Source organism: Prionailurus bengalensis, chromosome E1 (assembly GCF_016509475.1).
Source record: "Prionailurus bengalensis isolate Pbe53 chromosome E1, Fcat_Pben_1.1_paternal_pri, whole genome shotgun sequence".
Lineage (NCBI taxonomy): Eukaryota > Metazoa > Chordata > Mammalia > Carnivora > Felidae > Prionailurus > Prionailurus bengalensis.
In genome coordinates this window covers 3,700,393-3,715,883 of record NC_057347.1, presented here as the reverse complement: position 1 = coordinate 3,715,883, position 15,491 = coordinate 3,700,393, and the positions used below count along the sequence as shown (strand labels likewise).

At 64.7% G+C, this 15,491-nt stretch overlaps 1 protein-coding gene across 1 annotated transcript in view; it reads right to left on the bottom strand.

The window, feature by feature from the left end:
• NTN1 (netrin 1) overlaps window positions 1-15,491 on the bottom strand; it is a 175,398-nt gene that overhangs the window by 5,754 nt on the left and 154,153 nt on the right. The window contains exon 6 of the mRNA XM_043583104.1: window positions 14,230-14,304. Coding sequence (XP_043439039.1) covers window positions 14,230-14,304 — 75 coding nt within the window. The remainder of the gene's footprint in view (window positions 1-14,229; window positions 14,305-15,491) is intronic.

Below are 15,491 nucleotides of genomic sequence, written 5' to 3'. Positions count from 1 at the left end.
GGAAGTGGCAGATTTTCCCAGATTTTCATTTCAGCTGTTCCTGGACATCCTGAACTTTGCACTCCAGTGTGAGGGCTCCAAAGAATGGCTGCCATGGCAACCGTTTCCATGTTTTCGTCACCAAGGGACTCAACACTCAGTGTGAACTCCGAGGTGGGGTGGGGAGCCCTCCAGCCTGCAGAAGTGGCTGGGCCGTGTGTTTGACTGTGCAGACGGGGGTCACCGTGGCAACTGAGTGCCCCTCGGCTAAGCGACGGGGGAGCCAGCGTCCCTGAGAACCCCGGTTTCCTCTCCGTAGGACTGAGCTGAATACACAATGAGCCTCCCTCAGGATGCCACTGTTTCCCTGTGTGTGACTGCAGACCCCTGGCCCGTCCACGCTGGCCCCCGCCACCACCCCCCGCCAGCCGGGGGACCCTGGAGAACACGGCTGTGATCCCAGGCACTGAGCGTCTGCTGGTGTTACAGGCTGAGCTGTGTCTCCCAGATTCATATGATGCGGTGCTAACCCCCACCCCCGTTTGCGGGAGAGGGATGGTGCTCGGAGACAAGGTCTTAACGGAGGTAATTAAGTTAAGACAGAGTTATTGGGGGCGGGGGGACGGCTAATCCAGTATGACCGGTGTCCTCGTGAGGAGAGGAGATCAGGACACAGACGCACGAAGAGAGACCCCACGAGGACACAGTGGGAAGACGGCCGCCAGCCGGCCAAGGAGAGAGGCCTCAGGAGAGGCCAGGCCTGCAGACTCCCTGGATCTCTGGCTCCCGGCCTCCAGAACCGTGAGACGATACATTTCCGTTGTTTAAGCTCAGTCCGTGGTACTCGCTTCTGCAGCCCTGATGAGGGGTCCCAGCTGTGCTAAGGAGAGGCCGGAGAGAGCTGGCTGGACAAGGTCAGGCCTCGGGCTGGCCCTCCAGGCCCCCAGGGGCCCTTCTTTGTCCCCAGAGCTGCAACAATGCGGTCCTTCACGAAGCAGGAGACCCTGCCCCACCTCTCCTGGTCTGGAGTCTCCCTCCCCTCAAGGAATTCCCTGCAACCACGGGCAGGGCGTCCAAAGCGGCTGCCCACCCCACCCGTACTGGCCGGGCCTGAAGGGGATCTGCTTAGCACTGAGGACACAGCCCAAAGCGGGACCCAGCCCCGGACACCTTGCCGTCCCCGAGAATCCGGGGGCCAAAGCAGTGGACGTGGGTCCTCCTCCGACCCCAGTAGCTCCCTGGCCTTGCGGTGGGACGGCACGGGGCGGGGGCGGGGGAGGGTGGCGGGAGGATGCATGTGATTATGCTGGAAAACATCCACAGTTCCGCTGCCCTTGGCGACGCCTCCGCACATTACACAGCCCACCAAGTATGAGCCGCACACGCAGCGCACGGGCCAAGTCCCTGCAGCACATATACAGCTGAAAATATTCAAAATACACACTGAAACGGTGACCTCAGGCAGACCTGCTCCGCACGCCCGGGAGCGCATCAGGCACAGCCCAGCGCCAGGCCCACGGGCCCTGCTGGCCGGGAGCCCAGAAAGACTGGGGTCTCCCAGCACCCCCCCCCACCCGCCCCCGCCGAGGCACTGCCCCACCGGGACGCCAGACACAGTGGCCAAGGGCAGCCCTGCCCGCCCAAGGACCTCGGTCCCTGAGGCTGTGCCCCTGATGCGCACATGACACTCACTCCCGGCCAATTAGCCTCAGCCCTCAGGACGCCTAAGCCCCCGCCGTCTGTGCACCGATGTCCTCAACTGACCTCAATGAGGACAGGATGGGGGGGGATCCGGTGAGGATCCCTCATCGTGCAGTCAGGAATGAGAGAGACGGGATTAGCCCCGGAAAGGCAGACCGTGAGATCAGTCTGGGACGCTAAGAGGCGTGCTGGGACCAGCCGGCAGGAAGAGGGACCCAGCCACAAAGCCACAGTGGTCCTTCACGGAGGCAGATGCTGGCTGGGAGGGGGAGCCTAGCCCCCACGCTGCTGGTGCCTCGGGCCCCTCTGTAATTGATGCGGGGCCGCATCCCTGGGTCCACACCGCCAACGCCCTCCCTTACTCTGTGAGCTACACCCACAGAATGCGGGCTGAGGCTGGGCAACAGTTGCTAGTAAGCTGCTGTGCTCGTCGCTTGGAGCCCTGCTCTCCGCGCAGACAAAAGCAGGCATCGCGGTGTGGGACCCGGAGCCCGCGAGGCGGGATGGGTGAGGGCGGCTCTGGAAAGCCCAACCGAGCTGGGGCACCCGCGGGCTGCAGAGTGGAACAGATGCCCGTGGAAAAGCAAGGAGAGAGCTCACAGGGTCCGGGGAGCCGGGAGCTGGCCCCCCACGCCCCGGGCCTACAGGCCGGGCTGCAGTTTGTCTCCCGGCCTTGGAGTCCCGGAGTGCCCCACGTCTGCAGCCAGCAGCCGAGCTCCGTGAGCAAGGCCGCGAGCAAGGCGGGGCCGCGGCCACCCCAAGAGCAATGCCGGGGCTCACAGGAAGGACCTAGTAGCCACCGGGGCCGGGCTGTGATGACTGACTTCTCTTCTAATTCAAGCCTGTTGCTGGGCGGGCAGGGGCACGCGCCTCCCCATCCCGTGACTCCAAGGGGCGAGAGGGGGACTGAGGGCCAGGCCGGGCCCCTTGGCCGGAGTCAGTAGTAACGGCCGTGGCCGGAGTCGAGCTGGTCTGGCCAAGGGGCGGGGGGCCACCCTGGGGGTCCTCTCGGCTGGGTGGGGGCATCCAGGCCGCGGTGCTGGCTGTCCACGTGTCCTTCTATAGGAGCAGACCTCGGCCGTCCTTCCCAGAGCTCCCCGACCTCCGCAGGGTCCCAACGCGAGGAGACTCTCAGGCCACCAGAAGCAATCTACGAAGTAGGACGCTCCAGGTCCTGTGCTTGGGTTCCTCCAAAGGGGGCCCCGCTGCCCTCGGGCAGGCAGCCTTGTTCGTCATCCCAAGCCTCGCTCCCCGGCTCCAGTCCTGGCCCAGGAGACTCACAGCCTGTCAGCTCTGGACCCTCGGAGGACCCGTCCTCCTGGCATAGCAGGAAGTAGCTCCAAGCTGACTTATGTCCCTGCTTGCAGGTTTGGGGGACCTCCTGCTGGCATCAAAGCTCCCTCCCGGCCTGGGCCAGGTTCTAGGAAAGCTCTTCCCTCAGCACAGGGCATATAGTAGTTGCTCATTCGTCTGCTGGGGGAAGGGCTCTGGGGGAGGGCTCCAGGGGAGGGGCTTTGGTGGAGGGCTCTGGGGGATGGGGCTTGGGGGGAGGGGCTCTGGGGGAGGGCTCTGGGGGATGGGGTTCCAGGGCAGGGGGCTCTGGGGGAGGGGCTCCAGGGGATGGGTCTGGGGGAGGGGCTCCGGGGGATGGAGCTTTGGTGGAGGGGCTCTGGGGGACGGGGTTCCAGGGCAGGGGGCTCTGGGGGATGGGGTTCCAGGGCAGGGGGCTCTGGGGGAGGGGCTCCGGGGGAGGGGCTCCGGGGGAGGAGCTCCGGGGATGGGGCTCTGGGGTTCTGGAGGAGGGCCTCTGGGGGAAGGGCTCCGGGAGAGGGGTTCTGGGGCAGGGGTGCTGGGGGATGGGGCTCTGGGGGATGGGGCTCTGGGGGATGGGTCTCTGGGGGATGAGGCTCTGGGGGATGGGGCTCTGGGGGAGGGGTTCCGGGGGATGGAGCTTTGGTGGAGGGGCTCTGGGGGATGGGGTTCCAGGGCAGGGGGCTCTGGGGGAGGGGCTCCGGGGGATTGGACTTTGGGGAAGGGGCTCTGGGGGAGGGGCTCGGGGATGGGGCTCTGGGGGATGGGGCTCTGGGGGATGGCCTCTGGGGGAAGGGCTCTGGGAGAGGGGTCCTGGGGCAGGGGCGCTGGGGGATGGGGCTCTGGGGGATGGGGCTCCGGGGGTTGGGGCTCTGGGGGAGAGGGCTGTCAGCCATATTTCTCTACCCACCAGCCTTGAGCCCTGGGACACCTCTGCGGGGAGGCTTCCTGCCGGCTGGAGGTCTCCTGGATTTATGGACTGCTCAGGGTGGGCCCCCAAGGGCGTCCCAGCAGCTGCCCCTCCCAGGGAGGCTTGGGTGGCCAGCCCCGGGCCTCCCCCCCTCCCAGCCATACCTTCCTGTTGGGCCAGTCCAGCCAGGGAAAGCTTGTCACCCATCTGTCTCCGAGACAGCAGCCAGGACGAACGGGGGAGGACACTAACCCCACAGAAACCATTAAAACCATGCAGCCCCATAAATCTCCTGGTATAGAAAGTGTGTCATGAGCTGCAGCTGCTTTTATAAAATGCAGCTCTGACCACATGTTTCCCAGGCCCCCGTGAAGGTAAGAAGCAGCCAAGTACAGCCAAGTCCTGTTCTCGGAGATGCTGACCTGCCAGCGGGGGCCGGAGCAAGCATGCAGGGTCGGGGGCGCGGGGCATCTCGGCGGGCCGACGCACCCTCGATGAGGTGTCACCGCCTCCCCCATGAAATGAGGTGGAGAGCTGGAGGCTGGCTGTGGCCAGGGCAGGTCACCAGCCACAGCCACCCACAGGGGTCCTCAGGCTTCCCGGGGCTGCCCCCTCCTGCGGCATCCGCACATTGACGTGAAGGCTGCCTCGGTTTTCCCTGCCTGCCCTGGTGCTGAGGCTCCATTCTTGGGAGAGGAGAGGGGGTCAGGTGCCTGGGACCATCTGATTGCACAGGGGTCCCCGGAGGGGGAGGGAACGTCCGGAGATCTGGGAATCGGAGAGCCAAAATCTGGGAGCCCCGTTCCCTGGGAAGCGGTCCCAGTCTTGCCTGGCCATCTGCACCCCCCCCCCCCCCCCGCCACACACACACCCCACCCTCACAAGTGTGAAGGGGTCGGGAGACTGGCTGCCCTGTCTGGAGAGAGGCTCAGGCAGGAGAGTGGACCTGAGCCTGCCTGCTCGGTGGGGCCCCCTCTCCCAGGCAGGAGGAACCCCCCGTCCCCCATCCCCTACCCCTCACCCGCGGCGTGGCCACAGCTCCAGAGTCATCCGGAAGGATGGCCTCACACAGCCTTGGGAGACGCCCAACTCACCAAACGCACCTCCCAGCGCCCCCTGAGGGCAATGGTGAGGGGGGGCCTAGCGCTGGGAAACACCCCCCCCCGAAAGGCCCGGCAGTGAGCACCCCCCCGGCCAGTGCATCTGTGGGACCCTGGCCTCCGAAGCAGGGGAAGGCAAGAGGGCCGACCTCCCCTAATCTGGCCTCTGTCCAGGCCCCTCATCACCCCCTGGTCCCTCCGGGACCTGTGGCCTCCAGGACTCACAGAAAACTTGGCGCACAGGGTGCTTCTGGCCACAGACTGACAGCCGCCCCACAGTGGGGGTGTGGCCTATAAGGCCCCCCAACACAGCCCAGTTCCCCATTAAGCCCTCTGCCTCCAGCAAGCCCCTCCTCAAGAGCGGGAGCTCAAAGGGCAGCCCCCGTCCCCCACCCAGCTGGAGCCCTGGAGCGGGGCATCCAGCAATCACTGGGCCTGTCGTGCACTTGCACACCGGGCACCCTTGGCACACCACGCCGGGCTCCCGCTCCTAAGTCACCCCACGCCTGAAGGACGGAACCTGCTTCCCCAAGAAAACCGGAAGACGGGGCCTCAGGCCCTGAAACAGCAAGCAGGCAGGGCCCAGCACAACACCAGGGTCCCGGGGCTGCTCCCGAGCCGGCCAAGTTCGCCTCGGGGAGTCGAGCGGGCGTCTGTGAGCTTGGAAGGGTGTTCCCTGTCCCACGCCTCGCGTCCCGCAGCCGGCCCTCGGGGCTGGTGGCTGGTGGCTGGGGCCTGGCTCCACCTCCCATCCCGGCCGGGCCGTACACAGGCAGGTGCTGGAAGATGACAGGGCAGGCCTTGGGCAGGAAGCCCCAGGACGGTGACCGGCGTGCTGGGGACCTCAGTGCCAAAGGCACTAAGCCCAGCGGAGGGGCAGTGTCAGGACCACCAGAGCCACCCCGCGGCGGGGAAATGCCCAGCTGAGACGAACACTGGTTGCGGGAAATGCTCTGTGACCCTGGAGACAGGCCCCTGGTGACCAGAAGACGGGTCTACCCCTCGAGGGTGTCCCCGGCCCCAACGCGGCCCCAGCAATCCAGGCACCTTGGACAGATCCCTCCTCCCACCCCTCCGAGCCTCCGCATCCCCATCTGCATCTGTGAAATGGGAGGAGAGAGGAGACACCTTACATTAACCAGCCTTCCCCAGCCAGCCCTCCTTCCTAAAAACCGGTGCTCAGAGGAGAAGAGACTGTGAGAAGAGAAAACGGAAGGAAGCTCCAGGGAGGGCGAGACGCGGCTGGGAGCAGCCCCAGCCGCCCGGAGGCCCCTCTGGAGCTCAGCACCCTGCGGGCGGCTGCGGGGGCGGGGAGGGTAGTGCTGGGAGCCCAGAGCTGGGGACTCCCTGGGGATAGAGAGTCACCTTGCTGGGAAGGGCCGCAGGAGACCAGGCATTGCGGCACCCTGCGGGATCAGGGCCTCCTCTCAAGCTGTCCCTGGGGCCCGTGGGCCCTCCCTGCCCAACCTGGTGGTCACCCGCATTCCTCGACCTCCGCCTGCCTCACGCGGACCCCGCTCTGCATCTGGCCTCCATATGGGGCTGGCGCTCTGGGGGTGGGGAGGAGAGGAGGTCACATCTGGCTGGGGAAATCGGAGGATGCCCACGGGGCCAGTGACCCCCAGGGAAGGGTCAGTGAGCCTCTGAAACACCAGGCCACGTGCGGCCAGCATCTGTGTCCCGCTCCCTGGAACGGCGGGTGATGCCTTGGGGGCCGGAGTGGCGTCTCCCAGCCTCAGCCGGGGGCCCTGCCAACTGCCTGGCTCCCCAGGAAGCTCTCCCTTTGGGGATCAGCCCCCCGGGTGCTCCTCTAACACGTGTACCCACACCCAAGCCCCGAGATCACAGGACGTTGCAGACACAGGAACTCCGGTTCTAGGACGGGGTCGGTAACCCGTCCGGCTCTCTGAACTTCAAGGGTTTGACCCCGATCACGGGAACAGCTACTGAACTCAAGGTCGAGAAAAGGAAGGGGAAGGGGTGTAAAGAGGCAGAGATGCCATCATTTGCTGAGGGGCCCCGTGTCGCTGGAACTGGTCAGGCAAACAGAAGCCCGAGGTGGGAGACTCGTCCCCGACCCCATCTGATTTCCAGCCTGAGCAGCTAGACCGGAGCCAGGCTCAGCCACAGTGTCCCCGGCGTCCCACCCCCAGCGTCCCCCCTACACACGCCTTCGTGGCCAGCTTGGGCGCCCCCCCACCCCATCACAGATCCGCCCGTGACCTCCCTCCCCGACACCGCCATGCCCATCACCGGCACCCCCTGCCCACCCCGCCGTGTCCATCACACCGGCTCCGTCATCTCCAACAGTCACCCCAACACCACTGTGACGCCTCCCGCTTGCTTCCCCGGGAGCGGAGAGTCAAGGATCCTGTGGGGAAATCAGTTCTAGAGCCTTCGAAGGGACTGCTGCGCCCACTCCGGGCCGCCCAAGGCTCAGCGCCCTGGCAGCACAGGGGACAAACCTCTCAGGCTCTGGAGTCCCTGGCCTCCAGCCTCTTACCTCGTTGCGACTCAGCGTTATCAGGGCGGGGAATGAAATTCCCTCCGTCCCAGGTGTTCAGTGAGGACGGGAGAGGGGAGGTGTGAGGTGTCCCATCGGGGGCCTGGCGAGGCCGCTCCCCTCCTGGGCTTCCGCGTCCCCCGGGGGACCCAGGGCACACCTGGGGGTGCTGATGCCAGTCAGAGGCCCACTGGGGTCCCAGACCCTCTTCGGCCACGGGGCCCCCGAGAAAGCAGGAGTGCGGACAGGCACGCGCACGCGCACGACCCGAGAGCCTGGTCCCTCCCCACAGGTGCCAACGGTGTCCCCTTTGGAGCCGTACCTCAGAAGCCATCCTTGCGGGATCTCAGGAGGAATCCTGGACCCAAACCGTCTTGTGGGAAGCATTCTGATTTTTCCATCTGCTGGTGCCAAACGTCTTTCAACAAAGGGGGTGACTAATAAACACTTCTGGGAACGAATAATTTTTCCAAGAACTGGCAAAAGTGAGATGATCTCACCTTTCAGAATGTGAGCTGTCTGTCTCCCCCTCCCCCCCCCCCCCCCCCGCCCCACTAGCCTCTCCCCTGCCTCCCCGGCCCCCACCCCTGCCCCCAGCCTGTTTCCACTTCTGTGCCCGACGCCTTTCTCCCTCTGCCCGGGAGCCTTGCTCTGCCCTGTGAGCGCCAGCTACCGGGGCTCCCTCCTCCAGGAAGCCCTCCTGGAGAACGGGCCACGCCCCGCTTGTGCCCACCTCAGGCTGCCCACACGTCCACCCTCCGTGCTCTCATCTGTGTGCCCGTCTCCCCTCCTCGACTGCAAGCTCCTTGAGGGCTGAGCCTGGGTCTCTTCCCCGTTAAGCTCAGTGCCCAGGACAGGACGGGGCACGCAGGAGGTGCTCGGTGGGTGTGCAAAGAGGGGACGGTGGCGGGACTTCCCGGGCTGCGGTGAGCACACGTACGCACGGGAGCCTTCTCGCACACACACCACGCTGTCAGAGGAGTGCACATACTCTCGCACACACGGTCGCACAGGCACTCGCGCGAGCAAACCCACATGCGGTCACACACGCACCCTTTCACGTGCACACTCATACATGCCTGCTCACATGCACCGTGCGCTCACACCGATGTGCACACGCATATGAGCACACCCACGCACGCTATCACACGTACACTCACACACGCGCACACGCGGGAATACACGTGCACGTGCGCATATACGGTCATACTTGCACACCTACACACCCGCATGCTGTCACACACTCATGCGTGCACTCACAGGAGCCCACTCACACACATGCCCACACTCACACACACACACACGCACATGCTCAGTCGCACGAGCACACCCACAACGCTATCGCACATGTACTCACGTGTGCACACTCACAGGCTGTCACACACACTTTTGCACACATGTATGCCCACTCGCACCCCACATGCACACCGACATGTGTGATCACATGAGCACACACGCTCACACACTATCACATAAACAGCCACAAAGCTCTCATACAAACACACACATGTCCACCCACAGGAAAACACACCCACATGCTGTCACACGGGTGCACTTGTACTTGCCACTTGCACACCCACATGCTGTCACACACTCGTGTGCACTCACAGAAGCACACTCACACATGCCCACACACGCCTGCACACATGCACACCCGCATACACGCACGGTCACATGAGCACACCTGCACACACACACCCTCACGTGCACACTCACATGCCGTCCCGCGTGCACACTCACCCACGGTGTCATACGAGCACGCTCACACCGTCACGTGCACACTCACAGTCCCGCGTGCACTCGCACACACGGCGTCACACATGCCCACACACGCACTGTCACAGTGCACACACATGCTGTCCCACGTGCGCACACACGGTGTCATGCGAGCATGCTCACACAAAGGCCCGTCCCACCTGGGCTGCGTGGGGCTGGGTGGTCCCGGGGACCCGGCAGGGATGCCAAGACACCGGACGATAACGGAAACTGTCTTCTGCGAACCGAACCACCGTCCCTCACCGAGCCGCGCTGGCGCCTTCTCAAGCATTTGCAAGGTGAGCCGGGTCCCCCCAGAGGGCGGCAGAGGGCTGGGGTGGCCCAGGAGAGGTGGGCGGAGGTGACCCCTGCCCCGAGGAGATGGCACCTGGCGCAGCGGGCCGCCATCTGGTCTCATCTAGAAGGGCGTCGTGTCCCCCTGACGACACCTGCATCTGACAGACTTGGAGCCTGAGGCCCAGGCTGCCGAGACTCCTGTCCAAAGTCCCCCAGCAAGTCGGGAACCGGTGCCTCCGGATCCCGGGCGGGTGCCCCCTTCCGTGCCCGGATGTGAGGGGCGTGGCTAGCGGACTCAGCCCCGAGGCCCGACCCCACCCCACGCCTTCTCGCTTTTCGCGGCGCCCACCCCAGCCCTACCCACGTGGGGCCCCCTCGTGTCAGGAACGTGCCCGAGACGACACAGGGCAGGACCGGCACAGCCCAAGCCAGCCACTGATCATTTCTCACCGCCCTGTTCCCCCCCCCCCCCCCCCCCGCCTTCCCTCCGCTGCCCAGGTCAGCGGGGTCCCAGATCCACGACCTCTGGCACGAAGAAGGGGGTCTGGGGCCTGCTGGTCACCTGGCGGGGGCGGCAAACCCGAGGTACTAATTAGCAGCTTCTGGAACACCCCGTGCGCTGGCTGGAAGCGAAGGAAACGCGTTTTCTAATTGGCTCCCTGCCGGGTGTCAGTCCGAGAGGACGCGGCCCCTCCGAGGCCCGCTCCCCAGTCCTCCCCGGCCCCCGCGGCTGCTCTGCTGGCCTCACCTAGCCGCCCATCCCAGGCCGGGTCCCTCCTGCTCCTCGTGCCCCTGGGCTGGCCCAGGTCTGCCCCGGGTAGGGGAGGGATGCCCCCCACTCGCACTTTATCCGGGGCTCTACGGTCCCAGCAGAATACAAGGAAGATTCTCTACAGAAGTCCTGCAATCCAATCACGAGACCTACCCACAGCCTCAGAGCACCCGTGCGCCCCCTGCACCCACCCCTGTGGGCACCACTCACTGCTTCCGGAACAAGCCTCTCCCCGACGGCCTGACGCCCACCCTGCTGGGCTCTTGGAGACCCTCCCCCTGCAATTCCGTCTCCTGACACACCTTTGTCCTGCCTGCTGCCTGACCACGCAGGCCTGGATGCTAAGCTGGGGTGGGGACTGCTCCCCAGCTTTTAGGTGACCCCAAGGGAATCAGGGTCAGTCTTGGGGACCAGAAGCCCTCCAGGATCTTTGGGGAACAGGAGGGGACAGTGCCAGTCCGGGCCTCGAGCCAACAGGCTCTGGGGAACGGTCAGGAGGACGTAAAGGCAGGCGGCACGACAGCGTCAGAGCTCGTCGGCTCCCCGAGGGGACGCCCCACTTCTCTCCTGCCTCTGCTGCCCCTCAGATGTCACCCAGCGGCACAACCGCGGGTCCCCGGGCAGCGAGTGTGGGGCAGGAGCTGGGGTGGCCTCCGTGAAGTCTTGCGAGGGTGGGCCCGCTGGGCTGTTCCTCACCCCTCCCGGCCTTGGGGCAGGACCCGGGTGAGGCTAAAGGTGATTCGAGAGCGGCCGCCCAGGGCAGGCCATTGTGGACCGAGCAGGACAGGCCTCCGTGGGCAAGACACCCGCCAGCTGGGTGACACGAGGGGACTGAAGCCAGCCGCCTTTGACACCGCTGCTCTCGGATGATCCATGAGGAGCCAGGGGCTGGCAGGAGGGCGAGGGTCGGGCAGAGGGGTGGGGGGCGGATGGCAGAAGGAATCCCACCTTCCACACCCCCCAGAAAAGATGTCCCTGCCGCCCGGGTGCCATGGCAGGTGCGGGGCTTCTGGAGTGGGGGGTGGGGCCCTCTGGGTTTAGAAAAAGAGGCTGTGTGGCCTGCCTGCTGGTAGGGGACAGGAGACCACTGAGGGGGACCAGGGTCCCTTGGAACATCACAGGTCAGGGAGGCAGAATCCAACATAGTAAGAAGAGAACAAAGTGGGGCCGAGTCAGATAAAACCAGGTGGAAAACAGGAGCTGCCCCGGGAATGTTTTTAAAAAGTCTAATTGTTCTTCCTTTACTTTGCGGCGAGAACAGGGGCTGTGGGCCAACACCTCACGGGACCGCCTGGCCCTTCCCTTCCTCCCTGTCCAGTTCTGGGCAGGTGCGGGGGCACAAGGCTCTTCTCTACGGCCCTGGGCTCTCTGGGCCTGCGGAGACAGCCCGTGCTTGTCCCCAAGCCTGGGAACACTACAGAATCCTTGGGCCTTCCGGCCTGAGGCCTCATCCTTCAGAAGAGTGCCTGGACCCCAGCAGAGGCAGGATGCTTCTGGTGGAGAGGACGCAACATTACCCGGGGCCCCTCCTTGTGGTCATCACCAGGGCTCAGAGACGACTCAGGGCCCAGATCCTTTACCTTTAAACCATCTCAAAGTCTGTTATTTTCTGGTGGAAGGCAGACGTTCCTGCAGGCACTGTCGAGGGGCTTTGGGGAAGGTACTGTGGGCCCCAGAAGGGTCTGGAACGGGGATCCCCACGGCCTGATCACGTCTGAGCCAGGCGGCCTGAGTCACTGGGATCATGCTCTGGGCTCCAGTGTGGGGTGTGCACGCGTGTGCGTGTGGGTGTGTGGACAGACGCTCTCTCGGAGGAAAATGAGCAACTTTTACGAGTTCTCAAAATTCCTTTGGGTTCCCTCTGGCCTCCTCGTTCATTCGTTATGCTAAAAGGTCCCGACCACCATCCTTATCAAAGAAGAAAAAAAACCACAAAAACGTGTTTGGTTCAAATGGCCGACCCAGGTTAAGACCCAGGTAAGACCCTGGTAAGACCCGGCTGGACGCCCTTGGGTCGGGGAGGGACGGACCAAGGTTCTCGCCCACCTGCTCTGCTCCCTTCCTCCCCTCCCCTCCTGCCCAACTGCCTGCCGACCAGCAGACGACACCCCTCCCGGGGAGCCCGTCAGGCACCCGGCCCTGTGCTGGCTGCTTGTAGACACAGCCAGCAGGTGCACGGCCTTCATGCTGCACACAAGGAAACGGAGGCTCAGAGAAGCAAGTGACGCATCCCGGGTTCTACGGAAGGATTGGGGGCAGACCTGGGAAGCTGCACAGACGTGAGAAGCCAGAGCAGGGCTGGGGGCCGGGGGGACAGGGCTGCCGAGGCCTCGGATGGGGAACTCGCCTCCGAGAGGCCGACTGCGGAGGGACAGACGGGACTGGGCAACACCCAGCGGGAGCGGGGAGGCGGCGCACGGGGGTGGGCAGGGTGGACCGTCCGTGCAGGAGGAGGCGGCCCAGCCCCCGTCCAAATCGGCCGGGCCCACCAGCCTGGGGGGAGGCCCGGATGGTGGAAGCCACACCGGGCCCGGGTTCAGGACCCCTCGGGCCCACATCCAGGCGGCAGTGACCTCCCGGCCGGGTGACGGGGGCCTCGGCTGCCCACACGGATGCCCGGCTCTCCGCACAGGGGCCTTCCCCAGCTGTGCCCGCAGATGCTCCTGGGACTTCTGTCCACCGGGCCGGCTCTGAAGTGCCCCCCAGCTCACTGTGCACATCTGCCCGGGGGCCCTGGGGGCTTCCTCACCTCCCGCGGCCTCCCCAACTGCTTCCCACCCACCGTGACCGCAGTCAGGCCTTGCCCCTGCATCACGTGATGTCTGGCCAGCGCAGGCCCCCAGCCAGCACAGACGCTCAGGTAGCGGAAACCACAAACCCGGCTCCCGACCACAGGGAGAAGGGGTGCGGGGAGCATGGCCTGGAGTGAGTGACGGGCTGAGTCGCCCCTTCCCGCCGAAAGGGGCCTGACGGCTCGAGTGACAGGGCACCTGCACGGGGCTCCCGGGGCCGCCAGCCCCAAAGCTCCCGGCTGCAAAACCCCTTTGGTGACCCCCGCAGCTGCGTTCAAAGTTCAGGTACATCAGAATTGTCAGCACGCCCTTTAAAATGCAGATTCCCAGGTCCATCTCAGCCCTGCAGGGTCGACCTCTGGAAGGAAGAGGCTTCAGAAATACGAGTTTTAGGGGCGCCTGGGTGGCTCCGTCGGCTCAGCGTCAAGACTCTTGATCTCGGCTCAGGTCACGCTCTCACGGTTCATGCGTTCAAGCCCCACATTGGGCTCTGTGCTGACAGTGCACAGCCTGCTTTGGATTTTCTCTCTCTCCCTCTCTCTCTGACCCTGCCCCACTCTCTCTCTCTCTCTCTCAAAATAAATAAATAAAAATTTAATTAAAAAAAAAAGGAATATGAGTTTTAAACCCTTGGAGCTCCCACCGCCTTTCCTGAAGAACCCCACTTTGAGCACCGGAGGGAGACTCAAGTTGGAAGCCCATAGAATGGATGAGGGCACCGAAAACCAGAGAGGTAGAGCGACTAGTCTGAGGCCACACAGCAGCCCCCCCTTCCCCATCTCCGGGACAGAGTGAAGACCAGAGGCCAGACTGGGCCTCCCAGCCGCAGGGGAGCCCCACTGGCCCGGATGCCAGATTCTCCTCCCTGCCAGGGAGAGAACCCAGCCCTCGCACCCCGCGGCCCCTCCCGCCCCACGGCCCCTTGCCTCCGAGGACCCAAGTGGAAGAGGTGACAAGCCCGTTGGGCGTGGGATGCCACCAGCCGGGCCCCTGGCCGGTCACAGGGACTCCACGACCAGCACGCAGCCTGGACCACGTGCAACCGAGCCCCACTCCCGGCTGGTCACGTGGCCCCGCTGTCCCCGCCAGACAAGGGGACTCACGCTCACCATAGTCCTTCCTGCAGTACTTTTTCATGTTAATCTTCAGCTTCCCTTTCGAGGCCTTGCAGTAGGAATCGCAGTCTGCAGGGGAGGGAGAGCACAGACAAAACCTAATTAGGCTGGCAATGAATAGGCTGCAGGCCGAGTGGGAGGCCTGCCTCCCCAGATACCCAGAGGCCTGCGATACCCTCGGGCCGAGCGGGCGGCCATTCAGGGCAGGCCTGGCCTTCTGAAGAGGCGCCTGGGACAAAGGCCCCCCCCCCGGCCGACCCACCCCCCTGGGGCCTGACGAATCCCTCCTCCGCTGCCCGCAGCCCCCCTCGGCCTCCGTGAGGGATGCGGGGGGCTCTCGTATTGTGCCACCCAGGGCTTCTGAGCGCCACACAGATTCCCCCCACCCGGTTCTTCAGACACAACTGGAGCCTGATTAAAGCCGATAGAGGCCTCATTGTCACCCCGTGCCCTGGGCCTGTGTCAGGCGCTGGCTTTCATGGCGCGGGGCCTCTGGCTGGGGTCAGACCCCAACAAAAGAGGTCACGGAGGAAATTAGCAGCCCATGAAGCATTAGAAAGCCCCTTTGGTGTCCACTCTACTGGAGTGTGCAAATAGAATGTTCCATGAAGAAGAGTTCAGTTCTAATGGGCCCTACTGCTGAGAGCCAGGGCTGCTGGGCCTGCGTCCGCCGGGTATCACTTCGGGGGCTTCCCGGAGCCGGAGCGCGAGCCAGGCGCGACGTGCGGGGCCCCGGGGCCTGCCGAGATCCAGCCTGCTTCCCCGGGGGGCGGCCTCTGTCCACCCGAAGCAAACCTCCAGCCTCGGCCCAACCACGCCCTCTCCCCCACCAGCTCTTCCCGCTCCGGTGATGCGATTCCTTTGCTGGGTCCGTGTGTGATGTGACACCCTCATTAGCGCGACGGCCAGCCCAGCCCAGAGGGGCCCTAGAAGTCGCCCCGGCCCGCCCTGCACCACCGCCGGACGGGTCTCGCTCAGTTCTTTGATACGTGGGTGATACTCCCTTCCGGCAGATAAGAAACCCGGGACTACCCGCCCGGTGCATCTTGGAGAGCCGGTGGGGCACGTCAGATCTCAGACGCAGATCTGAGATGCTGCTCGATTACTGCACTAGGTTATGCCGAGCAGTGTCTCTGCAAACCAACGGATTCCCTCAAAAGTGGGCCGTTACGCTCAGAGCTGGGGACGCACACACCGCTGGTGGGGAAGCGGGCTGGGGGCTTGGACGGCCCAGCCTGGTCTAGGAGCAGACACAG